We start from the raw sequence: 26766 nt of genomic DNA on the forward strand, positions 1-26766 counted from the left end.
TTAATGGAATATGTTGCGGCAAAATTGCAGGAATTGGTTCGGAACTTCGGACTTCGGTTGTTATTTGTTAACTCAACTTAACCGGATTTTAAAAAAATTAGAAAATATAGTTATCACTTATCGTACTTACCTGTGAATCACGAAATTTACATTTTAAAATGTCTAACGAAAGTTTTAAACCATACAATTTATCACAACATAAGAATGACAATTTTCATGATGATGACGATGAGAACAGTTTAATAATTCCCTTTAATAACGGGGGAAAAATTGGTGAGCAAACTAAATTTGATTCTGAACTCCAGGGAAAAGAAAAAGAACAACTTCATGACGATCCAGGTCCAATGGATCGGCAGAAGAGAGATCTTAAAGTTGTGAAAGATCTGTTAAAAGAAGCTCAGATGATGATAGATTTGCCGGAAGAAATCATCTTGAATTCAGAAGAAAAGGTTGGACAGTGCTCAATAATAAATATAACTCTATGTGACTATTTTTTTATTGAAAATAACGGTATATTCCTAGATATAAATAAATATATTAGTAAAGATATAAATAATCAGTTTTAGTCATCGTTAAAGTCTCATCCTTAGTGGAAACTATATAAAACTGTATATTCCTTCAGCCTAGTTGTAAACAGAAGATTATCCTAATAATGAATTTGTGTTAGGGCACAACACTCAATACCAAAGAGCAAAAAGCAGTGCAGATTTGTTTTGCTTTCCAAAATGGTTCTTGTAAAAAACAAACTTGTAAATTTTCTCACGGAGAGGAACAGAGCTTACAAGTATCGAAGAGTGCGGCCCCCCTTGTGGGATTAGTGAAACCAACAGTTCAAACAGTGAATAAGGACAAGCCCCAGGAATCAAGTTCTTCACCAGTTGTTAAAAGGGCACTTTGTCGTGATTTTATGAAAGGAAAATGTTTCCGAACTGATTGTAAATATCATCATCCAGGTGATACCAATCTAGAAGTTGTCCTTGAAGTTTGCAGGGATTTTTTAAAAGGAAGATGTCCTCGAAAAAAATGCATATATTCGCATGTTGCCTCCGTCGAACCTGTCAATATCGATGTTTCTGATATAGAGATTTGCGAGGACTTCTTGAATGGGAAGTGCAATAGACTAAAATGTTGGTTAAAACATGATGACGATACAGCTGATTGTAAGGACTTCTTGAAAGGAAACTGTAGAAGATCAAAGTGTGTTTATAAACATGATGTGAATCGATTGTTAGCTGATAAACAGAAAGATGAGGATCAAGGTAAACAGTCTTCTGCTGATAAACAGAAAGATGAGGATCCGGAGAAGCAGTTTACTGCTGACAAACAGAATGATGAGGATCAAGGGAAGCAGTCTACTGCTGATAAACAGAATGATGAGGATCAAGGGAAGCAGTCTACTTTTTTTAAACAGAAAGATGAGGATCCAGGGATGCAGTCTACCGTTAATAAACAGAAAGAGGGGGATTTAGGTAATCAGTCTAGTGTTGATCAACAGAACGATGAGAATAAAGTGGTACAGTCTACTGATAAAACCAAGGATGTGTATATAGGGAATCAGTCTAGTGATAAACAAAAAGATGCGGATAAAGGGAAGCATCCTGTTTCTGAAATAAGCATTATGAAAAGACCTCTCCTGTCTGGAATATCAGGAGAGGTTTCGGGTAAAGTTCCCAAATTGGATTTGATCAAATCTGGTTCCGAGGACAACTCCCTCTTGACTGGAAATTCATCTAAACCAGCTAAGGTATGTTTGTACAGTATGGTCTTGAAAATTAATAACGTTTTTTTTTGTTTTTAACAGTTTAGTACGTATCGTACAAGGCAAATGTTTTTACTAAATCATTTTCAAACAGTGAATATGATCCGGATGCGTTGAATTTGCAAGATTTGGCTTCTTAGATCCGGATCCAAGGGGCAAAATATCAACCAAAAACTGCAATAATTCAATTATGAAATATTGAAAAAGAGTGATTTTAAAAATTTCCTGATTTCTAAATGGTACATAAAGTTTAATTATCAAAATTAGCGAGAAAAAAATGCGAAAATTCTGTTTTGTTTAAAATTTCATTATATCTTGAAGAAATGACCTGGATCTGGATCAATTTTTTTCCAGTCCGGATCCAGGATCCGGATCTGGATCAAAATGAAATTGATCCTAAGCACTGTTTTCAAATCTCTTTGAAATTCATTTAAATGAGATAAGCTTGAGTGCAAGGCGTTGCCCGTGGAATTAAAAAACCGAATTTTGAAAAAAAAATTTTTTTGTCAATTCGGTTTAGCCGTTTTGCCAGCTATAGAAAAATATAGTATGAATATTAAAAAAAAATACATTTATGGGCGAGAATCTTTATTATGTTAATATTTTTGAAACAATTTACATTTTTTTTCACTTGATCACTATTTTTAAGACCACTGATTTGTGTTAAGAGATTTTTTTGTGATTAATATAATTTGTTTTAAGGTTTGCTTCGCCTACCAGAACACAGGGCGTTGCATGAAAGGAAACTCATGTAGGTTAGACTTTAAAGCTTTTAAATTCTGAATTATATTATATTATATATTATATTTTACTAACACTCAAAATTTTTGGGGAAGGGAAGGTAATTTCTAAGGTGTGAGGGGAGGGGAAAACTCGGAACATTTTAACCTATTTATTTTCTTTAAAATATTAATACCAATGTGTTTGTTTTCAAGTTATCAACACACTTTGAAGAAAGCTGCCTGCTTTGCATTTCTCCGATCTGGAAGTTGTTCCAACTACGAATGTAAATTTGATCATTCTTCGACACTGCAACCGGTTTGTACATTTTTATCAAACATTTTATTATTTTTTTAGAAACAAAAAGTTTTTCTTTCTTAATTACTTCGAGGAACTGTTCACATCTCACTTAAATTGCCATAACCTAATTTAAAGAACAAAGAAAAAATATCTGTATAACTGATATTTGTTAATCAATAAAGGGAGGGTATTTTTTCACGAAATAAACAAGCAAGCATATTGTCTAATGCCAAGCAGAAAGATGTCTAAGTATGTTCTATCGTTTACCCTTGTGTGTCGTTCATGGTACTATTCTTTATCAATGGATCACATATAATTTAGAAATAAGAATTAAGTTGAATTCTTCTTAAAACAAAAATACTAAATCTACTCAATCTAGGCTGGAGAAAGGAATGAACTAGCAGGCCCAAGATATGACGCGGGAGAAGGGAGAGGAGGAGGAGTAGAAGAAAACTGGGGAGAACGAGGAAGACGGGGGAGGAGTAGAGAATATGATAGAGCAGGAGAATGGGAGGGAAGGAGAAGAGAGGAGTGGAAAGAAGAGGAAGATTGGAAGTATCCAGAACAGGATGGAAGAAGAGATGGTGAATGGAAAAGAGACGATGATTGGCAAGACAGAAAACAAGAAAATGAACTTGATAAAACCCGTCCTAGAAGAATTGCACCTGGACTAAGTATGGTTGAAAAGAAGGTGGGCAAGACATAATTTTAAATCACATTCACGTTTTGGGTCAGGGGTGTATATTTTTCAGAATTATCCCCCACGTTCCGGCTTATGTGCCCGTGGAATCTAAAAAACGTCTCGCACTCGGCCGGAAACAACCTCCTGCACCAAAAACAGATAATCTAAGAACCAGAAGACTATGTCATATAGGGGGGGGGGGGGGGCATTTATGATTTTTTTAAAATATGACCTAATCTTTCGATCTTTTTTTCAATTGATACTTTTTACGTTTGTTAAACTTGCAATAATTTTATTCAGGTGTTGGAAGCAACTACCCCCCTGGCAAACATTGAATATAAGAAACAAGTAGAAAAGAAAGAAGAAATGGTGAAACAGATTGTAAATGATCTTCATAAGGAAAGTTATATACTAGGCTTTAAATATTTACTCGCTTAAAAATACTGAAAATGAAAATATAGTATCGTCATTTTAGATGTAGGGAATGTGCTAAATTAGAATTTTTTTCTTGCTCCATTGAAGACTTAAGAAAATGGACTTAATATGTCTTTTAATTTATAAAAAAGCTGGATTTGAATTATTTTAGGAGAAGTCAATTGAATTTTTTTATAAACATTCTAAGTTTTTTTTTCAGTATTCTCCGCCCGCTTTTTCGTATTCTAAATGAAATAACTTAATATTGTAATGAGCAAAACGTCTTCCTTGTTTAACCCCGTTCGAAGTGGGGGGTCAATATTCGAAAAATATTTTATTTAATATTTTTATTCTCTCGAGTTTATGCTTAGAAGTATAATTTCGTGTGCAGGAGATATCTGAATACAGTCCTGAAGCTGGTCGCTGGTTGTCCCACCAGAAACATATAAACATGGGACACTGCGCCAGAATTGAAAAAATGAAGGTTAAAATATATTCAAGCTATTTTCCCGCAATATTTCAAGAAATTTCTATCAATACTAGCATAATAATTTGTCTCAAAGCCTATGGATCCATAGTATGATAAAATATTTACCCCCCCCCTCAAAAAAAGATATTGAAATTTAAAGATACTGTTGAATTTGAAAATTTCAAATTTGTTTAATGGGACTAATTTCAAGTGACCTTCCATGCAAAGATGACAATAATCTTGAAACCTTTATATCATCAATAATATGGAAGATATTGTCGTTTTTCTATGTTTAAAAGTTGTTAGTTCAAACAGTTCTTTAAAGTTTTTTTCATACCGCTGGATACATTAAATTAAAGAGATTTTAAAATGGAACAAAAAAGCTGAGATTTCTTAAGATAAGAGTTTTAGTCTCATCCTAATTGGTAACTCAGTATTTTTTTCGAAATTATAAACATTGATATCTAATTCAAGCTTGATCAGACATAGCTTTTAAGGGTATCGTTGTGATTCGGCCATTGTTTATTGACATCTTTGCATGGATTGTCACTTGAAATTACGTTAACCATTCTTTTAATACCGATATAGTAGCCCGGACATTTTTTAACGTGACACCTTGTAACTATTTCTACCTTGTATTCATATTATTTTCTCTAAAATTAGAATAGTAACAGGTGTATATTTGAAAGAATATAAGTTCTTAAAATTTGTTCACCTAAAAATTTTTGTCCCAACATTTTCATCAAAAATATTTTAATACCTTCAAAAATAAGAGTTTTGTTAGTAATTGCTCCCCCAGACTCTCACAACAAATTGACAAAAAAGAGAGAGAAGCTAGAAATCCAGACATTCTGCATCAAACTATTCGACTAACAGCAATTTGCATCAAACAATCATACTTGGACGAGTGTGCGAGAAAATTTTGAATGGAAGCTGATGATTTTACAACGTTTTCTTTTTTAAGCCTTACACCTTATCTATATACTAATATCAATTTTTGTGGGGTGGGGTGGAGAGTGTGGGCCAACAGTTATTGTTAGATCACTGAAGTTAAGCACACTTGTCCACAGCCAGTAACTGGATTGGTGTCCAGACTGGTGTTCACGGGTTCGATTCCTGTACTCCACACAAACCTGTGGATTCAAAAACATCTGAAGCCAACATCTGGTTAAGCAGTTATGACCACCTGACGGATGTAGGAGGACAGAGGGACGGCTGTCAACAACTCTCGCAGCGAAAGGGTGCGTGCTTTCTACTCAACACTAGAAATTCAAGGCGCTTCGCGCCCTTCTTTCTAGCCTTAGAGGGCGCTTCGCGCCCATCTTCTAAATTAGTTGTGAACATGTTCTCTTTGTGTACATCGTAAAACAAAACAAAAATAATTCGCGGATTTTCACAAAAAATTTCGCGGATTTTCAAAATTTTTAAAAATTTAATGACGATCGAATTTTGATGGAGACAAATATTGGAAATTTTGATTTTTCATAAACCTTCCCTGGGGTCCCTAGATGTCCCACAAAAATTTTGGGCCCGATCGGTTCAGCCGTTTTGACGTTTATTGGATACAAACAAACAGACAGACAGACAGACAGACAGACAAGCCAAATTTATATATAGAAGAAAGAAGCTTTATATGGATTGATCCAAGTGAATGGTGATGAAGTAAGGAATGATGGACAAGCAGGGAGAGTCTATGGTTGCCAGCTATAGGTACCTGTGGGTATCCAATCCGGGCTTACCAAAGATAGGGAGCAATGAGTGTGATGTTTCCTATCTGTATGGCACCCGGGCCTCATTCCAGTAAATCAGAAGAATTCCTGCACTCCATATTCTCAGGCCTTAGAAGCCCTTAGGCAACTGGAATCTTGTCAACCCTCTTCTCAGTATGAATGAAGCGTGGATTGATGAATGTGCTCCCAGATTACAACTCCTGGTTGATCAATAGAAACCCAGACAACACCAAACTTTCGCAATAGAAAAATTCCGAGATTCGATCGTAACAACCCGACCAAGTCCTGGGGACAAAAAAATCTCTTTAAATATCAATTATACTTTAACTGCAGTTCTGTACAATATTATGTTATTTTTTAGGTTATTGCTTAAATGACATTTGTTAAACATATAGTAAACACATATTATCTACAAAAGTACAAATGTTGAACTTTCGAAGAAAATATTCAAATTTTTATATTTGAAGAAGAATTTTGACAAAAAAAAGAGAATTTTTTCATTTTTTCCAATTTTTGTAAGATTTATAAAAATTTTCACGATATCAAAAACATATTCTTTAAAATCTTAATTTTGGAAAATGCTCTTAACTTTTGGCAATATTTAAAAAAAAAAAATTTTAATCAAGAACAGCGTTCTTAATTTTATGGGGCAGGGTGCAGCTATGAATTAGAAATTGCTACTAGGAAAATGATTTTCAGAAGAGGGGAGGAGGATAATGAGTATTGTATAGGGGAAGTACTGAGGGGTGTGCTTGCCTGGGGGCCAGAATACTCCCAGCAGTTTGCTTGAAATAAACTAAATAAAATGAGTTTTCATGAACACCTCTGTATAGTAATGATGATACCATACTAAAGGAGTCCCCAGTATTAGAAGGATACCGGAACAAGTGTGAGTTTACTATTGGAAAGGATCCTCAAACAAATAAGGTAATTTACATCATATGCAGAGAGAGAGGGGATGATTCGGCTCTTGTGAGGGAAAAATAGCTTTTAATTCATTTTACTTTTACTCAAATATTGTAATTATTGCCAGGTTTGTGTGGGATTCAAATTAGACCCAGGTTCAGAGACTTCTGCTGTAGGACCTGTACACCATCTTAGACATGTACCAACACAGGTATACTGTACACTGTAGTACCTGTACACTATCTTAGACATGTACCAACACAGGTATACTGTACACTGAAGTACCTGTAAACCATCTTGGACATGTACCAACACAGGTATACTGTACACTGTAGTACCTGTACACCATCTTAGACATGTACCAACTCAGTTATATTGTACACTGTAGTACCTGTACACCATCTTAGACATGTACCAACACAGATATACTGTACAATGTACATAGTACAGTGTACAATACCTACCTGTACAGTGTATACCGTATGAAATATAATATTTTTATTTATGGATGAAAGTTGTAAACTTAGTTTTAAGTATAAAGAATTTAGTTCATAAAACATTCGATTTATATATAGTTTTCAGGTTTATTAAATATATAATTATTCAGATGAAAGCTGTCGTAAACCTACTTGAATCTCATTTACAGTCCTCTGTTTTATCATCGTATGACGAGGTAATACTTTTAAATATGTATGTATGAATCCTGGAATAAGGAAGAATTCGGGGGAAAAATGAATCCTGGAGTAAGGATGAATCCTGGAGTAAGGATCAATCCTGAAGTGAGGATGAATCCCGGAGTATATTACAGTACTCGGGGGTGATTTCTGAAAATATTTATTTTCATTTAAGCAGGAAAGGGTTTTCAATCAAAAACTATTAATAAAACTATAGATATTATTTCAACTTTTCCGTTAAATAGAGAGGGATGTATGGTTCACATTGGTACCCTTAAACCTCTAATTACGAAGGTACGAGATAATTTTCTCTTTGAAAGTAGATTAGTTTAATCGTGATTTCTCTGGAAAGTGACTTGCGGAGTTTGCTATAATAAAACAATGGAGGAAATTATCAGAATTCAACACTTTTCCAGCTACACATATTTCAATTACACTTTTAAAGGAAACCTTGAACACTAATAATTCAAACTAATATTGACTACTATAGCATTTTTTTCAAAATGCCGACTGCATATCCAGCTAGGAGATTTTGTTTTTCATTTGACTATTGCAATCCACTGCTCTTTTATTATGTGCAGAATAACATTTTCACAGGAAGACGTACTATATTGCAGTCTTTTACTGATCAATATTTAACGGTTAATAAACAGTATTGAGAATACTGAGTAAAATGTAAGATACAAAACCTCCCCATATTCCAAAAGCGTACTGCATATTTGATGTGTGTACTGTATGAATATGCCATAATCTCTTAATATCCTTTATCAGTAAACTGTCCTAGGTGTACACTTAGGTAGTTAACTATCATCCCCCCTGTTTAATAGAATCATAGTAGGAGATGCAGGTTTGGGTTACAGGAGACCAAATCCGATGGGTCAGTTACACTCACAGTGCCCAATGCCCGTACAATTCTGGAGTCCCAAAGTTACAAGAACGTGCCAAGAGTATTCACTCAGTCCTAGAACGATGGCAAAATATAATAGCATCACTAAAACATCCAGGTGCTGCTTCTCCCCTTACATTTGATTGGAGGGTACACTTTCGCCAACCAGTTGATTGGCTGGCCTGCGCCCGGTAGTACGGCACTTTGGTAGAATTGCCCCGGAGGAGAATATCAGGGTGCCGGATTGACCGGGTTTTGGACTTAGTCTGACTGAGCCCATTATTTCCGATACCGGTCTGGGGATTCCACGTTGGGGATTTAGTACGATCTTTTCTTTAATTTAATGTATGCAACACTTTTCGTGCGTCCGCAGTAGCGCATTCTCAGATGTGTGTTCTCAAAAGTCTGTACTTAATACGTCCTCATCCTGGCTTCATCATTAGTTTGTAACTTTGTAAGAATAATTACGTCTCTAATGTTGATTATTTGTTCATACTTTAAATTTTTTAATTTGTTAATTAACTTCAGGGAAGTGGTGAGGGTGGATGGAGCTCAGCTTTGGTGAGAACATCTCAGAACTCGGAGACTATGCTGGTTGTTTACTATGTTAAACTGGTGAGTAATATTGATCATGAAACATTATTGAGCATGTTTTTTTCACATTTTATCGTAGATAAACGTTGTTTAATTTCTCTTTTAAAAACCCTAAAAAGTATTTGGGGAAATATTTTTAATAAGTTTGTGGAAGTTACATTTTAGTGTTTTTTTTTGTATACCTAATCTTTCAGGATTTATCTACGAACAGACTAGAGGCAGCTAAAGAAGATCTTATAATGTTCTTTGCTCAAGGTATAAACCAGTAATTACTTTTTCACTGCATGGATCCGTCGCAGCTTTAAACGTAATTGTGTGTCTAACTAAAACTGAATTCGTCGAATAAAGAGAAAAAAACGGAAATAATTTCTACAGCGGTTTTATTATTAGGAAACCCCAAATACATTTTAAAATGCTCATTTAGTTTCGGGAATATAGTTTAATTATTGGTTTTTTTTTTAATATAAAAGACGCCCAAGATGTAATCACATATGAAAAACTATGATTCGCCAGAATTATGATTTGATTTTATGAATATAATGGAATTAAGGTGGAGGAATTAAGTCTGATTTAACATCTTTATACTGGGCTCAGAAAACCTCAACAGCACCTGGGACATTAGGTAAGTTATTCAACCTTAAATACTGTAACTAATGTCTGATAAAGGGGGAATAATATTTTTACAATCACAATCTGCGGGGGAATTTTCAAAATGAAGCCACACCGATTATTTGCCTTTAACTACAAGAATGTAAACATACAGTTTACATTTATCGAGTAATCGATCTATTTATTTATGTCAGGGAGATTTAAGTTTTTTTAGGCGTTTCTCTGATTTAGGGAAAACAAATGATTTTTAGGGGAAATGTATCAAAAAAGATGAAAAACTTACCAGTATCCAATTTTTTTTTATCTGAGTATCGAAAATCATTGTTAAACTTAAAATATATTCCCTACAAATCAGGGATGTACATTTTCTTGATCAATCATTGCCCCTTTTTTGAAAATATCTTTCCCTCTAAGTGTTAGCCGACTTGGGAAAAATTAAGGATTATTAGGGGAAATTTTTTAACTTTTCGGGGAATATTATGAAAAAGGATGAAAAGCTTGCCTTTTGATGTCAAATTTTTATTTATTCCTGCCATTCCTTTAAAACTCTCCCCCTCCCCCCGGCGCAGGGGTTTTAAAATACTGCTACAAGTTTATCAATCTTGTAGAGCATCTGTATGGGAAGGAGAGGATAACTGAGTATGTTCATGATATTGAACTAACAGTATCCCCGCGTTCATATCTCTGTATCAACACACACGGAGCTCATCTTCTTTATCAAACCATTTCACAAACATTAGGTAAACTTTTATAATTGTAAATCACATCTGTTGCTTAGGTCGATAAATGATACAAAGATCAATTGATTGACCGAGTTTGAAATGTGATAATTTACTGATTCGTCGATAAATTACCATTTTTGATTAATTAAAGGATTGATTGATTGAATAGTTCACTATTACATTAATTGATTTGTTAATTAATATACTTATTCATTGATTGATAGATAAATTGACTGTGTGTGGTACATTAGGACGAGTATACCTTGTATATGGTATATTAGGACGAGTATACCTTGTATATGGTATATCAGGACGAGTATACCTTGTATATGGTATATTAGTACAAGTATACCTTGTATATGGTATATTAGGACGAGTATACCTTGTATGTGGTATATTAGGACGAGGACACCTTGTATATGGTATATCAGGACAAGGATGCCTTGTATGTGGTATAGTAGGACGAGGATACCTTGTATGTGGCATATAAGGACGAGCTTACCTTGTATGTGGTGTATTAGGACGAAGACACCTTGTATATGGTATATCAGGACAAGGATACCTTGTGTGTGGTATAGTAGGACGAGTATACCTTGTATGTGGCATATAAGGACGAGTTTACCTTGTATGTGGTATATTAGGACGAAGACACCTTGTATATGGTATATCAGGACAAGGATACCTTGTGTGTGGTATAGTAGGACGAGTTTACCTTGTATGTGGCATATAAGGACGAGCTTACCTTGTATGTGGTATATTAGGACATAGTGGTCTTGCGAAATTTAATACCCAAAAATTGGAATCCTCGTGCCCAATTACCTATATATCGACATACAACATGCTAAGTCTGTTGTATGATGACCCATAACGTAACGGTAGACTACTAGCGCGCCGATCAGAGTGGTCAAAAGATTTCTTACCCCAAGAAATGGAATCCTCGTGCCCAATTACCTTTAAATAGATATAGGGCATATAAAACTTTTTATAAGATGACCCATAATGTGACATCTGGCTACTTGCGTGCCGGTCAGAATGCTTCAAAGTCAATTTTGACCTCAGAAATAAACTCCTAGTCCCAATTTACCTGTAGTTTGATATATCGCATGATACTTTTGTTTGAATTAGGTCCAACTTGAATCAAAATTTATTTATATGTTTTCTTAATTGCGCGCGCATGCGGGACATTGTGGCTCTAGGGCGCAAACTTTTCAGGAATTTCTTGTTCAATCGCGTCTTGATGCAATTTCAAGTTCATTTAACGGTGTAAAGCATTTGAAAATGTGAAAAAGTCGTATTTTTTTACAATAAGCGCGCGCGCACATTTGCTCAGATCTATTTGAAATTGCATGTTGCAGTTACAATACATATTAGTGAGTTCGCATGAAAAAATCAGCGTCCTACAACTATGCTAGGTTATGTTTAACCACTGTTTAAGTTTTTCGGATTACTTACGCCTTATGTCCCCCCCCCCTTTATTTATCATTTAACTAGGCTTTCAGGGTGCTTTGCGCCCATCTTTTATTTCAATTGTTAACTTTTTCTCATATTATGTGAGGTCCCACACAAAATTTGGTTCCGATCGGTTCAGCTGTTTTGACGTTTATTTCCAATAAACAGACAAACAGACAACCAAAGTATATACATAGATTAACTTAGTGATGGATTGATTGGTTGGTTTACTGATTGACTTATTGACAGATTGATTTAATAATTAATTTCTTCAATTTTTATATGATTTATTAATCAATAGATTTATTTACTGAAAAATAAATTAATTTGATTGATTAATTAAATGAATTGTAATTTAATTTATTTTATTAATTGATTAATTTGTTGACTCAGTTTTTTTAGGTGATTTATTGATTTATGGTTAGTTAATTTACTTATTGATTGATTTGGCAGAATTGATCTAATAGATTTCTTAGGTTTGAGCACTAATTCCACCTTGGTGGATATTTGCAGTGGATCAGGTGCTATAGGGATATCTTTATCCAAATGGGCTGGCCAGGTAAATCTATTGAAGTTATTTAAACAGAAAACAGGGGTTTTATGCTGGAAATCAAAATTATATTGCTCAAATTAGTTATTATATTTATGACTTTTGAGACTGAATATAAGGAATTTCAAAGGTGAAGTGAAGTTTGAATTGGTGATTCAGAATATGAACCGGCGGTAGGTGACTTAGCGACCTTCCACAAAGTTTATTAAATACGGTCCCTGAAATTATAAAACCACAAAGATTTTTACCAAAAAATTATTTTCAAATCACATTTATCCATTTAATTTCAGTTGCTTGGAATTGATAAATCTGGTGATGCCATTGTTGACGCTAAGCATAACGTTCTCTCAAATAAAATTGCTAACGCTGAATATGTTGTAGGTAAATAATTTATAGTAAAGTTTCATCGAATCTATTTATTTTACTGGTTATGCCTTCTCACTGATTTTACAAGAATCCTTCTTTTGTTTTTTACTTTTTTTACTTTGTGCCGAAAAAGTTATTTGGGGTGAGGGAAGCGGTGGTACAATCACACGACTAACTTTTCATATTGTTAATATAAAGTAAACATCAATTTGTCCCATTAGGTAGTGTAGAGGAAGGATTAGAAAACCTGATAAAGCATGCAACTTGTCCTGAGGTACTTGCAGTATTAGGTTTGTACATTTTTTTAATATAAATGTTAATGTTCTCATAAAACTATTTCTGAACAGACATATGTTTCACAAGAATTAATTTGAGTGTACTTGAATTATTTATCACTCACAAGTATCAAAATAATGTATCGAAACTCAAAAGTTAGATCATGAATGTTGGATTATTGTGTTTTTCGACTCAATGTTAAAATGCATTTCTTAAATCATTCACAAAGAACCTTTAAAATGTTGGAAAAGTTTTTCACTGGCCGAGCAGCCTGTAAATATACAATACACCGGATCCTTCTTGCCTGGATTATCTCATATGCCTGTTTTACAAGTTATAATCAAAGTGCCATCTTTCAAAATTTTCAAGCGCTCCTTTTATAATCCTTCTTGTAGATCCTCCCAGAACTGGTTTACCTGTGAAGGCTATTCGAGCGCTTCGCGCTATATCTCGAATCTCAAAGCTTGTTTATGTGTCAAGTGATTTCAGGTAATTAATTGCCGTTATCTTGACAAATCAAGGGTACGTACATATTCTGTTGAAACCCACCCTAAATAAACAGTTTCTCCCTCGATATGATAGGAATATTTTCGCGAGTAAATAAAAATGTTAAGGACTTTTAATTGAAGGGGACATAATATTCAAGGGAATAAATAAATGAAGTTTTATCTGAAATTTTAAATAAGGGGAAAAAACTTTTTATTAAGGTGTTCCCTCAAGACTCTGGTTGATCTTACACGTCCCACTTCTGCAATGTTTGCTGGTGCTCCATTCATGCCGGTAATTATTTATTAATTAGTATTAATTATTTTTTTTAAATTTTACATCTCATATATCTTCATCACTGATTTCCTTGTTATTGAAGATATTAGTAAACTCAGTCGATCTGTTTCCGCATACTTCGCATTTCTTTGTGGTCATTCTGTTTGTAAGAGTTTCTTCAGAACAATTGAAGGTAAATCTTTATAATGATTTTGGAAATTTGTCTTAGTCGATGTCTTGATTTTGTTCGTTATTTGGCTTGGTCTTGGTTTTGTATTGGTTTTAGTCTTAGTTTGGTTTTGGTCCTGTTTTTTTGGTCTAAGTTTTAGGCTGAGTGTTAGTGTGGTTCTAGGGTATGTCTTGGTTATTTTTCTTGGTCTCAGTACAGATCGTAGTCTTTACTCTTGGTCTAGTTTTTGGTAAGTTATATTTTTATCTATTTCATTTTAGAGTGATTTAAGCTTCAACCTATCTGTTCCTCCCCCATCAGCGAATAAACTGCCATTATCCCTTCAAATATCTCCTTTCCTTCAACAGAATCAACCTCTGCCACTTTACCAGCCTCAGCCTCTCCATCAGCCGCCGCCTCTTCAGCCTCCGCCACTGATCCACAAACCTGTATTGTATCCGGGATTGAATCCGCTCCGTTCCTTCAATGAGTCAAGTCTGTCTATTGAACAGAAAGGGTGGCTGAACACCATGACCAAGTAAGTTCTATTCTATCTTGGAATTACAGGGTGGCCAAAATGTACGGATTGTACGGTTTTATTTTGTAACCCTAAAATTGTACGGATTGTACGGATTTTTTTTCAAATTGTACGGATTGTGCGGATTTTTAACCTGGAAATACACCGTTAGTTCTCTAGTTCTCTATTATCTAGTTCTCTATTATCTAGTTCTCTAGTTCCCTAGTTTTCTAGTTCTCTGGTTCTCTGGTTCTCTGGTTCTCTAGTTCTCTATTTCTCTAGTTTTCTAGATCTTTAGTTCTCTGGTTCTCTGGTTCTCTTGTTCTTTGGTTCTTTGGTTCTCTGGTTCTCTGTTATCTAGTTCTCAAGTTCAGTTCTCTAGTTCTATAGTTCTTTAGTTCTCTATTATCTAGTTCTCTAGTTCTCTAGTTCTCTGGTTCTCTTGTTCTCTGGTTCTCTGGATCTTATATTCTTTGATTCTCTTGTTCTCTAGTTCTCTAGTTCTCTAGTTCTCTAGTTCTCTAGTTCTCTAGTTCTCTAGTTCTCTAGTTCTCTAGTTCTCTAGTTCTCTAGTTCTCTAAGGATTTTTTTTTCGAAAATTGCACTGATTGTACGGATTTTGAAAAAAAATGTACGGATCGTACGGTTTTTTTTTTGAAAATTGTACGGATTGTACGGATTTTTTTTCGAAAATTGTACGAATTGTACGGATTTTTTCAAAAAAGTTTGGCCACCCTGGAATTATAAATGTTTTGAATTCTATAATTTGATCTCACATGATAATTAAATCCCTTTGTTAGAATTACTTGTACTCTCCTATTCTAATTTTTTCCTGTATTTTTTAAATTTAGGTTTCTTTGTTTTTAGTTTGTATGGAACGACGTTTGATCGTGGTGGCTGGGTTCTTTCTTTTATTAAACAAAACCATCAGACTGCTCTAAACAATCTACCACCTCTAGCCCCTCCAATTTCCTCACCTGCTTTGAGTAATCCTGAAGTATCCAGCCTAGCACGCTTCCCTCCTAAAATCAACCTGCCGTCTCCCGTCTCCTTTAGCCCGGGGGTTAAGGCCAAACTTCCAACTCCCACTGCTGCGTGTCAACGTAACTTTTCTGATGATATATTACCGCCCCCACCACCAATTATCCGATCTAATTCTGACCATGCAGTTAATGCTTCTATGCAGATTGATAATGATCTCCCACCTCCTCCACCTAGCATATCCTTAATTTCCAGCTCAAGATGTAAATCTCCAAGTAGGTCCAGTGAGAGCACTCTTGGTAGATCTAGTCATCCAGACATTAGTTCATTCCGCAGCCGTAGTCCCATTGGTAGTGAAAGTCCAACTTACAGCTATCAACGTCAAGATTACTTTAGTCCACCACGGAGCTCTAGGCAATATAGTAGAAGTCCACCGCATAAATCTTATGATAGCCCACCTCATAGCCCCTGTCATTCCTACTCAAGCCCACCTCACAAGTCTAAACACTCAAGCTCTATGTATGATAAAAGTTCTCCATGTAATACCAGTTTTAGACCATTTCATGATAGACCCATTTCTAGAAACTACAGTTCACAAGACTCCATTACTCCTCAATATTTTGGTCCTCCCCGCAACCCCAGTCCTCTCAACATCTGCAGTCCCCTTCGAAACTCCAGTCCTCCTCTCCGCAACTCCAGTCCTCCTCCCCGGAACTCCAGTCCTCCTCCCCAGAACTCCAGTCCTCCTCTTCGGAAAGCCAGTCCTCTCCGGAACTCCAGTCCTCCATGGAGTCCTCCGCTAAACTCCAGTTCTCCCCAAGTCTTAAGCTCTGATCTCATGTCCATCAACGATCAATGTTCCTCAGGACTCTCATCTCCAAAGATCATTTCTAGCGTGATCAACACACAGCAGTTGGAGATCGGTGCTCGATCTGATATCTCCCCGGAGCGTGTGATAAAACTTTCTCCTAGTTCCGAACATGAGAGCACATCTCCAACTTACCGCTTACATGAAGAACAAAGGATACCTTCAACTGAGCAGGATAAACACAATTTTGGAAAACCTCAAACTCCAGGAATTAAATTCAAACTTACAAATTTGCAAACTTCATTAAATCCTGAAGGAAAAATGTTTCATTGTTCCTAATTTGTTCCGAGTTTTAATGTTGTCAACTTTAACTTGCCAAAAAATATGTTGTATCTTGTTTCAAGTTTAAAGTGTTGAATCTGATCCAGTTATTGATGTAAGTACTAATGAAGATGGTGATATTGTTCCACCTATGCCTGAGTTTCCTGTTGCACCAAACAGGGCTGATCCTCAGGTTACAATATTCTCCTCTTCCCTTTCAGCTAATTTTTAGAAACTTACTGTTAATTTATCTTTGTTTAGGAATATGCCTTGTATAAGCATAAATATGAAGTCTATACTGCTTGGTATGAGAAGGTAAATTTAAGTTAGACAGACATTTTAGCAATTTTTCATTTTTATTGATATAACATTGCAATCAATATAACACAATGTTAAGGATTTTCTTCAATGCTTGGTTGTTCTTTTATAATGAAATCTCTTTCAAAAGAATGCTTCAATTAGAGAACCAAGTCCATTTATCTAAAATTTAATTGTCAATTCTTTGTAATCTCATTTTGTTATTTATTAGTACGGTCAGAGATACCAAGAGACGAGCAGAAAACCCAGTTCTGGTCTTGGGTCAAGTTGATACGACGCACCATTGTTACTTCTTAAAATTGCATTCAATATAATTTCATAGAAGGAACTGTCTTACAGCATGGAAAATATTTGGAATTATTTAGTTTTTTATTATAATTGTTATCCTGCTTAGTGTACCAGTTTTTCATTCTTTTATGTCGCTTGTTCCCTTGAAGTAAAATTGCTATGATATTGCAATTATGAAACAAAACCTTTTATATCTCGAGATAAACATTATAGGACATATACATATGATAATTCCATTCAATAAATATTTTTTTGTATTCGAAAGGTAAAATATTGATCAAATTTAGAAAATTGAAATCTTTCTAGAAAGTAAAATGTCGGGTAAAGCAGGAATGATTGCTACCCTTGGAGATATGGGGTTCGGACCCAACAGAGCAGCCAGAGCACTAAAAGCTACCGGATCCAAGGTAGGAGTCATAAACAAAACTCAAAAATATTTCATCTGGATTTACAATAGGGGGAAATAGTAAGAGTAAGAGTAAGAGGGTGTAGAACCAGCAATGGAATAGTTGCTATCTAAATCATATGTTTATTAACTATCCCTGTTTATATATATATATATATATATAATTTATATATACTGTATAGGGTGTAGAAACAGCAATGGAATGGTTGCTAGCTAAATCATATGTTTACTAACTACCCCTGTATATATATATTATATATACTCTACTGTATAGGGTGTAGAACCAGCAATGGAATGGTTGCTATCTAAGACTGATGATGATACCCTGGATGACCCTCTATCTGAAGAAGAGGAGGAGGAAGAGGAAGCAGGAGCACTGGTAATCAATTCTTTTATCTACGCGGTGAAATTTGATATGCAGTTTTTGCTCATAATTAGCAATTGTAAATATTAGTGAAACCCTTTGGGCCTGAAAATTTATTCTAATTAATATTCTTTAATATGGTGTTTTCACCTCAACAATCCATCTTTCCTATCACACTTTTTTAGGTGGAAATTTTAATTTTAATTACAACCCTAGGACAAATAATATTTGGTTTAATTTTGAATTAATTTTTAATTGTTCTAACTATATAATTATTTTAAAATTTCGTGCCTTAAGGATTGAGACAGTATGCGTGTTTTGGCCTTACATATCCTATATAACCTGAAACGAACGAAATATTGTTTTAAATAATTAATCTAATGTAGGATGTGAATGGAGAACCTAAGAAGCCTCTGACAGAAGAAGAAAAAAGAGAGAAGATGGAGAAATTGGAAGAGATTAGGAAGAAGAAAAGAGCAGAGAGAGAAGAAAGAGAAAAAAAGGAGGTAAACACCCCCCCTTTAACACAGCTTTTCAAAACAAAATGTTTTATCCGAATAATACTTGTTCGGGCTCGAAATTTGTATATTTCCAGGGAAAATATAAAGAATGAATCCCTTATTGATGTAATTGAAAAAATTGACAATGTAGTTTTATTAATTCAAACCAACAATAAATATTAAAAAATCAGCCCTCACGATTTTAAACGTGATGTTCATGTTGACAGAAAGAAAAGAATTGTTATTTGAATATAACTTATTTAGGCAATAGCTAAAGAGAAGAAGAGAGTTATTGAGGGGAAGGGAATGTCTGAGATTAAACAACAGCTCGCAGAGCAGGTATTCAATATTTTGCTACTTCCTTCTCTCTTCTCATGAAATTAAACCTTAAATGTTTGTCTCTATCAAATCCCCAGATTTCACCAAGATACTATTTAATCCTATACATTCTTTGCTGTAGAAATCCAAGTATTACTCGCTAGAAAAACCGCGGTGGGTGAAACAAAATTACTGTAGTTTATATAATATAAAAAGTTTATCCTTTTCAATCGTTGATATCGCTCTTAACACGGAAGGATTATTAAAATTACGTTGACATCTTTAAAAAGCTTCTAGGAAAAGTTTGAATTTGATAAAACAATTTTTTAGGAAATACGAAAACTTGCCGAGATTCGTCGACGGGAGAAGAAGGAAGAAAAAGATGCGAAAGCTAAAATTTTAGCTCGAATAGAAGAGGATAAAATCGCCCGGCGAGCAATGTTTAATATGAAGTCCCCAGACGGGGCGCAGGCCGCCGCCCCCGCTCCTGCCGCCGCGGTCGTTGTCAGCACACCAAAGAAGGATTACACCGAATGTAGAATTCAAATCCGACAATCCAACGGTCAACCGATCGTTCAAAGTTTTGGTGTTAAGGAACAGCTTTCGGCAGTTCGTCTCTATGTTGAGATGAACCGAACAGATGGTTCGTCAGGTCCCGTCAAACTAATGACGAGCTTCCCTAAGAAGGTGTTTGAGGAAGAAGATTATGAAAATTCTCTTGAGAATCTGGGTCTAGTCCCGTCTGCAGTGCTCATGATTACAAAATAATGCCGCGTTGATTTTAGAACCTTTGATATTCTGACATTTTCTTATTTGTCTTAAGATATTTCCTTTTTCCTAAAATTAAAACATATAATTCTAAATATAGGAATAAACAAGCTCATATTGAGAATGTTATTTGCCAATCATTTGAGTCAAGATAGATTGTAAAAATGTTTTTGTGATTATTAAATGCATTCAGAGTGCTGTGTAACCTTATCCTGTGAAGATGATAATTATTTTTTCGTTAATCAAATAAATACCATTTGAAAGCAATTGAGTCAAAACTTTGAACGCTCCTTTGTTTCAGAAACATAATGCTGATTTTTTTCTAGAATTTCCTAGATCCCTACATACAACGTTTTAAAAAACATGATCTTTTAGGTACTAGAACTCTTCATGTTTGTTCGATTGTTACATTTTTGGTCATTTTCGAAATCTGTGTAACTTTCTGACCTTTGAGAACACTTATGAGAAGTGTGTAGTAGTTAAACTAAGGAAGCTATTGCAATTTGAAGTTTTTGATGTTGGCCTCGTTGAAAATTGTTATCCTTCCTAAATGTTCGAATAACAGATAATAAATAAACATAAAGGATTATAAAAATATCGGTAATTCTCGTTGTTTTTATTATATTTTCAGTAAAGAATTCCTTCTTTGTTAACGCTGGATTTCCCAGCTCTAGCTCTTGAATATAGTAAGGCCCTTTTTCACATGTCATTTTCCACATCCACTGCAGCAATTATCTATTATGCAATTTTTCATTGATATTCATAAGGTTTTTCGTGTTGAACCCTAGAATTTTTTAGCTTATTAAATATTTTTTGTCCAAATTGTTACTTCTTATATAGATTTAAAAAGTTGAACCGTCATGAGAGCCCTAGTACTTAGATCGTTATTTATATGACACCCTGTATAAAACGATCACCGCTAAGGGTCAGAATTAGTTGGTATTTTCTGTCTAAGTTAGCGTCTGTAAATATCCTGTTTCTTTTCAATTTTATGTATTTAAAAAAATATTACTAGTTTAAGTTTTACTATTTAAATGAAGTAATTACTTATTTTTCCAAGCTTATAATGTTTTAAATATTATATCAATGTTTGAGTAATGAGCNCTATGCTTTTCATGAAATAAGGAGATTATCTTGCGACAGTTTCGCGTTTTTGCACGAAATTTCGCAACATTTGCGTATCAATACGAATCCAGTTTTGCACGAAATTGCGTATTCATTCAAAATAATTATTTTTAACAAAATTGTGCATGAGTACGGGATTTAAGTCATAATTTTATCATGATTACGAAATTAAGTAATATTTGATGCATGATTCGAGTGCATGAATTTAATGTTAAAGATTTAGATATTTGGACAATGATGGAAATTAGTTCCAGTAAAAAAAAAACTTTCATAGATTTTGTGCTTTTGTGTATCAATGCACAATTATTCGAAATTTCGTGCAATTTTTACTCGAAAATTAAGAAAACCCTTTCTAGAATTACTTCACAATTTCCGTGAAAATTTCGATTGGAAACCCTATCTAAATCCGCCTTAAACTTTAGTTTAATTTCTCCAGGGGATGCTTAGTCCCTCCCCCCCTGTATGACACCTCTGAACATCTTTAACCTTCTTCAAAAAATTATTTATAACTTGAGAATCACAGGAGAGCTTTGTAAAAACAGCTCTAAGCTATCAAAGCTCTCCTGCTAGTTTTACATATTTCTAATGAACTAATGTTTTGTTAAAGGGAGTGACCGGCTATGTAAGGTAGTTGAACTGCAAGTATGCAGTGTTGTGGAAAACTTCTTTCAGATTCATTTGAGACATAAAACTTTTTAAAGATCTGTAAATCCTGAATTTGAGCGCAAATTCGACGTTCAAAACTCCTACTTTGGGGGTGGATACGTTTTCTGAATTAGTTTTTTTCAAATTATTAAATAACGACAACGAAAAATAAAGTAAAAATTATACAGTCATTTAATTAGATGGTTAGGAACACATTTTTCAATAAATCAATGCTAAAATCAAATATTTCGTTTTCATTATTATATTGAATTTCTTATTTTCTTTGAATGTATTCACAGATTTCTTCAAATTCTTCAAATGTCTTCCTTTTAATAATATTTCTAAAAAATCTGCAGAAAATCTTTGTGAATAATGAGAAACCAGAATAATGAGAAAATAGAAACTGATAATTGAACAAGATTACTTATTTTCGATGATAAGATTAATTTTTATTTTCTCAACATGTTCCTATACATGACGTCTGTAGTTTATTGTAGAAATCTTTTACATTTTATGGCGTCGTTATTTAATAATTTAAAAAAAACTAATTCTGAAAACGTATCCACCCCCTAAGTAATAGTTTTGCGCCCAAAATCAGGATTTACAGATCTTTAAAAAGTTAAATATGTCTGAAATGAATCCGAAAGAAGTTTTCCACAACACTGCATACTCCGTTCAACTACCTTACATAGACGGTCACTCCCATTAATAACTGTTATGGTTTATTATTACTCCAGTAAATATATGATTTGATTTGATTGATTTGATATCGTGAGTTCAAAATTCATAACGATAAGTTTTCAATTAAATCAGAAGCTCTAACAATATTTTTTCTTGTTAAAAGTCAGATGGTTAAAAGATTTTGCCAGCAATTATATGATGAATCTATGAACGTTTGCGATTTTTTTTGCAATTCTTAGCACACCTTTCCTATAGAGAATTTACGGATGCTTGCAAAATTTGCAATCTTAACACACCTTGTGTATCAATCTATCTCAATTCTCACGTCATGTATTCCATGTATTCTCTATCAAGGTTTATATCAAAGTTTGAATTGAAATAAAATAATCTCAAGGATAAATGAAAAGGTTGTTTTCTGAATAATTTATATATAAATAGGAGGAGTGTTTATCCCTGTAGAGTGTGCATTGAGAAGGCAGGAAGCCGGGTAGAGAATAGATAAGGATTCATGGAGCTCAGTATAGATCCTTTTATACCTTAGTATACAACTATACATGGAGCTCAGTATAGATCCTTTTATACCTTAGTATACAACTGTACATGGAGCTTAGTATAGATCCTTTTATTCACTAGTATACAACTGTAAACTTGGAGCTCAGTATAGATCCTTTTATACCTTAGTATACAACTGTACATGGAGCTCAGTATATATCCTTTTATTCACTAGTATACAACTGTACGTGGAGCTCAGTATATATCCTTTTATACCTTAGTTGCAACTAGAAGTCCAGATGTAATTAATTACTTACTCGAGTGACTAATTTCTTTCTAATTTCCTAATTTTTGATCCAATCTAAACCCCTCTTCTTTAAATACTACATTAAAAGGAATGTCAATGTAATAAAGCCCAATTTACGGTGGCATTGTTTGAACCTTTATATAATTAACGATGAGGAATATATTGTCGTTTTTATATCTCAAGCAGAGATAAATTCTGTAAATTTACTCTTTTCAATTACAAAACTCCGCAAATTCTTTTAAAGAGATCCAACAATTGTCAATTTTATAGTTAGGAGAATAAGGATATCTTCGTAATTTTTGTTTTTACAAAGGTTTTTAAGATACTGTTGTGAATCTGACATTTTTCTATAGATGGGATATCACCCTCAACTGAGTTTTCGGTGGGTATTGCAGTAATCTGTTGTGCATTGACAAAAGGTTTAGTGGAGAGTGATATCTCCCTAAAATGTACATATTCCTACGTTAAATGATTTAAAAAAACCTTTACAAAGGATGCAATTCAGAGACGACTGCACTGAATTTATAATTTACTAACTATACATCTATCTAACTGTTTATCCTATTTCAGTGTTTACCTCTCTATTATATTGGATTATCATGACTGAGTTTCTAGAACATCTGACTCTACTAGGAAACTAGAAAACATTAATGAACCAACCACTAGTTCAAATATATTAGATTATTCAAATATTGAACAGATATTTAACAAGAGGGGCTGTAATATATATATATATATATTTTACTCCAGCTGTAAACCTATTTTTATTTAGTTTATTGCCTTAGGATTTTGATAAGAGTCTGTAGATGTAATTTCAAATGACTCTATTTATAAAGTAGCATGACCGATTCACAACGGTGACCCTAAAAGCGTTGCCAGATCAAGATTTTAGAGTTGATTATCTTCAATATTTTTAATTATGGTTTTTCTAAATTTTACTTTGGAAACAATATGGAGGAAATTGTAAGAAATAAACATTTTTCAAACAAGAAAAAAGACGAGTCCGATAAATGTTTATGATAAATGTGATCCGGACATGTCCTGTTTTGATTAACAGTGGCCGAATTTAAAGAATTTGAGCGGCGGTTTAAATTTAATCCGCGGTTTAAATATGGTTGGTTCCACTTAAAATTGTATCAAATGTTTCAAGATTTAAGCCGGCGCTTAATTTAAACCGGGTTTTGGCGGATTTAAACCTCGGCTCAAATTCTTTAAATTCGGCCACAGGTCAATTTATATTACAGCGACATGTTCCTTTAAGTTTTGATTTTGCAATTTATTATGTATCTCATTGAAACTAGAGAACATATACAAATATTATAATTATCTTATACTCCGTTTTAAAAGTACACGGCCTTCCACCAATCGCATTTTTATTTTTATTTTTGATAAAGTTAAATGTAAAAGATTAAAGTGAATAAAATAAACTCAATATATATTCTTAATAAAAAACTACTTCACCACGCTCGAATTATAAGACAAATGTACAGTAAACAAATACTTTATTTAATAATGAAAATAAGATGAAACAATTGGTATTAAAATATTGTAGAGACAAAACATCTTGAAGACGAACTACTCCTTGAAGCGTGCTCGGCCATAGATTGTCGAGAACTGGGGAGCCTAACCCGGCTCTCTCCAATCTTTTGGTTTTTGGAAAAGTTAAAAGTAAACCTGAAAGAGCATGAAATATTTCACAACAAACCAACCTATTTGTATTTGTTGAAATTATTTATTTTTATTTTGGAATCCAAATCCTAAACTTCCAATTGAATGAATATTTAAACATATCATGTTTATTAAAAAATCTAAAGTTTTGGGCACTATCGGATCTAAAGCAAACAACAATTGAGTTCAAGAATTAGAATTAATTTCTTATTTATGCAATTTTCAATCTTTGCAACACGATGTCATGGATCTTTGATATTTCAAACTGTAAAGTCTGCTAAATCAAATAGTCAAAGTTTGCAAAGAAATAAGGATTAGAATATTTGAATATGTGACGAGCACTCAGTTCCTTAATGACCATATTTGTGTTGATATTGGTCATTCATATTTGTTTAGAATTTATAAATTAGGACCCCATTTTATATATGTTCGGAGTTTAATTTCCACAAGTCAAACATTCCAGGCCTCTAGAATTCCAGAATTATTTTCTTGATTTGATTATTTTTAGTTAGGATACAAGTTGTCGAATTACTTAAGTTTTTATTATATCTTATTTTTTTTATGTTTTTCACATATTCAATAATGTTTTGTTAGCTTTCATGAGTGTAAAGTAAACGGAACTGTAAATAATATATTTTCAGTTTTTATTATTTAAAACATGGTTTAAGTTATATAACTTTTTGTTTTCAATTGATTTCAATATTTGAAAATAATGGTTAATTGATTTACACACTTGTATGCCTATTAGTTAATAACTTGATAAGGGGTCTAACATAATTCACGTTTTTTGCAATAAATGAACTTATTTACATTCAATGCAAAATTTCTGATTGTTTCTTTTAAACGTTTGATTTAAATTTAAATTTTAAATTCTATTCTTATTTCAAGAAGATGAAATGAATTATATAGAAAAAGTGATTAATATCATTCAACATAAAAAAAACTAAGAAAATGCTTACTCGCTTCAAACTCGAATTTGTTCATCCTTGTATCTCCATGCAACTTTGAATTTTGGTAGATCTAACAGTCAAAAATATTAAAGGCTTTTACCATTAGGTTGCAAAGATACAGAGCTTGGGAAATTGGAGTGAGCAGTAAGTTCGTTTAAAGTTTAGATATGTTTTAAAGTTTATTTATCTACCTTTTAATCTTACCTATTTATAGTTTTGATTTCGTGCTATCCTTCACTGTTCAGCTTTACGGAAATACTTCAGAAACATAATATTCTTTAAATGTCATTTTGCTCTGAAGGTTCATTTACAAATTTTACTTGATAACATGCTTGGAGTATAAGTTACAGGATTGGCTATGATATCCTATAGCTGAGAAATGAAAAAAGAGGGTTTCAAAACAGATTGTACCCCTTATGAGCTTTTTAAAATGTGGTATTTCTATAGTTGCATCCCTATATCTTTGCAACCTGATGGGTTAAAACTCAAATTTAGATTTAGAGTAGGTTTCAGTGTTAGATATTTTAAATATGATGCTTTCAATATTGTATTTATGAAAAAATGCGGTGTTCTGCAATTAATTAATTTCCTTGTATATTGAGATAAGATTAAATTAGATTTTCATTGATTTTCTCCAATTTAGGATTAATTAAGATTACAATATGGTGTTGCCTGTCTACAAACAAATCAAATTTAAATTCTACCATTAAATCCTTTAATTGTCGAAAGTCTTTGTGAAAATCTAATCTATTAAAGATAACTTCAAATTTTGAGATAATACAAATATACATCATTATAGATATAACGAAAATGAATATCATTTTTTAAAGTATAATTGTTGACTTGAAAAGTCACTATAATAAAATAAAGAGATCTAAAATGGATATTTCTAACATTTATTTAAAAAACGAGTGTTTTGAAATATTTGCATTTAAGGCGGAGTTAAAATTGGTTGATTTAGAAATTAACAAAGGAATTATGGATGGATATTTGATGGTACTTCATGGGAGTGTTGTAGAGCTTCATGTTGGTGGAGCAGATCAACAGGAACTGGGGCAACAGGGCTTATCCAACCTAGTAGGCAGAGATCGCGGCTTTATCATGCTGGATTTGAGCGATTATGTTGTCTCTGGAAGTGGAGTGCATGATAAACTGGGAACCCTCGGGTAAGCCTGTCTGCTGCTAATTGAGTATCTGCGTCATCATCATAAAGGAGTCAAGAGGCTCCCTGTGTCGGAGCTGTTACTAGTTCAACTGTCCTAACATGACTGA

General features: G+C 33.6%; 3 protein-coding genes across 4 annotated transcripts in view; all 3 read left to right on the forward strand.

Moving 5' to 3' along the window:
- Positions 1–15: 15 nt before the first annotated feature.
- On the forward strand, positions 16–17310 carry LOC111707055 (uncharacterized). The gene is made up of 25 exons (XM_023480051.1): positions 16–449; positions 668–1744; positions 2462–2514; positions 2695–2797; positions 3159–3470; positions 3762–3860; positions 4267–4359; positions 6930–7001; positions 7108–7191; positions 7588–7653; positions 9069–9155; positions 9329–9389; positions 9685–9756; positions 10352–10483; positions 12391–12473; positions 12755–12845; positions 13052–13120; positions 13502–13595; positions 13814–13886; positions 13972–14061; positions 14319–14575; positions 15422–16611; positions 16772–16857; positions 16926–16979; positions 17194–17310. Exons 1-25 carry the CDS (start codon positions 159–161, stop codon positions 17251–17253), a joined length of 4749 nt encoding a protein of 1582 aa, XP_023335819.1. The 5' UTR covers positions 16–158; the 3' UTR covers positions 17254–17310.
- A 92-nt stretch (positions 17311–17402) lies between these two features.
- On the forward strand, positions 17403–19893 carry LOC111707057 (UBX domain-containing protein 1). The gene is made up of 5 exons (XM_023480055.1): positions 17403–17677; positions 17951–18055; positions 18427–18546; positions 18805–18879; positions 19189–19893. The coding sequence occupies exons 1-5, from the start codon at positions 17585–17587 to the stop codon at positions 19624–19626; spliced, it is 831 nt and encodes a 276-aa protein (XP_023335823.1). The 5' UTR covers positions 17403–17584; the 3' UTR covers positions 19627–19893.
- Positions 19894–19925: 32 nt separating this feature from the next.
- Positions 19926–26766, forward strand: part of LOC111707056 (adenylyl cyclase-associated protein) — a 16963-nt gene continuing 10122 nt past the window's right edge. The window contains exons 1-2 of one of the 2 annotated variants that reach the window (XM_023480054.1): positions 19926–20001; positions 23447–23509. In XM_023480054.1, the coding sequence (XP_023335822.1) occupies positions 23476–23509 (34 nt within the window). In that variant the 5' untranslated portion in view covers positions 19926–20001; positions 23447–23475. Of the gene's footprint in view, positions 20002–22658; positions 23259–23446; positions 23510–26766 lie in introns of those variants that run through there. The other variant, XM_023480053.1, reaches the window with a different exon arrangement.

The sequence above is a fragment of the Eurytemora carolleeae genome, unplaced genomic scaffold, assembly GCF_000591075.1.
Source record: "Eurytemora carolleeae unplaced genomic scaffold, Eaff_2.0 scaffold775, whole genome shotgun sequence".
Lineage (NCBI taxonomy): Eukaryota > Metazoa > Arthropoda > Copepoda > Calanoida > Temoridae > Eurytemora > Eurytemora carolleeae.

What these genes read in the sequence shown, in the direction of transcription:
- LOC111707055 (XM_023480051.1), top strand. Translation starts at nt 159, where the DNA reads ATGTCTAACGAAAGTTTTAAACCATACAATTTATCACAACATAAGAAT. An exon ending in TGGCTGAACACCATGACCAA is followed by an intron (nt 14,576 to 15,421) that starts GTAAGTTCTATT and finishes CTTTGTTTTTAG; the next exon opens with TTTGTATGGAACGACGTTTG. An exon ending in TGGAAAACCTCAAACTCCAG is followed by an intron (nt 16,612 to 16,771) that starts GAATTAAATTCA and finishes AATCTGATCCAG; the next exon opens with TTATTGATGTAAGTACTAAT.
- LOC111707057 (XM_023480055.1), top strand. Translation starts at nt 17,585, where the DNA reads ATGTCGGGTAAAGCAGGAATGATTGCTACCCTTGGAGATATGGGGTTC. An exon ending in TAAAAGCTACCGGATCCAAG is followed by an intron (nt 17,678 to 17,950) that starts GTAGGAGTCATA and finishes TCTACTGTATAG; the next exon opens with GGTGTAGAACCAGCAATGGA. An exon ending in AAGAAAGAGAAAAAAAGGAG is followed by an intron (nt 18,547 to 18,804) that starts GTAAACACCCCC and finishes TAACTTATTTAG; the next exon opens with GCAATAGCTAAAGAGAAGAA.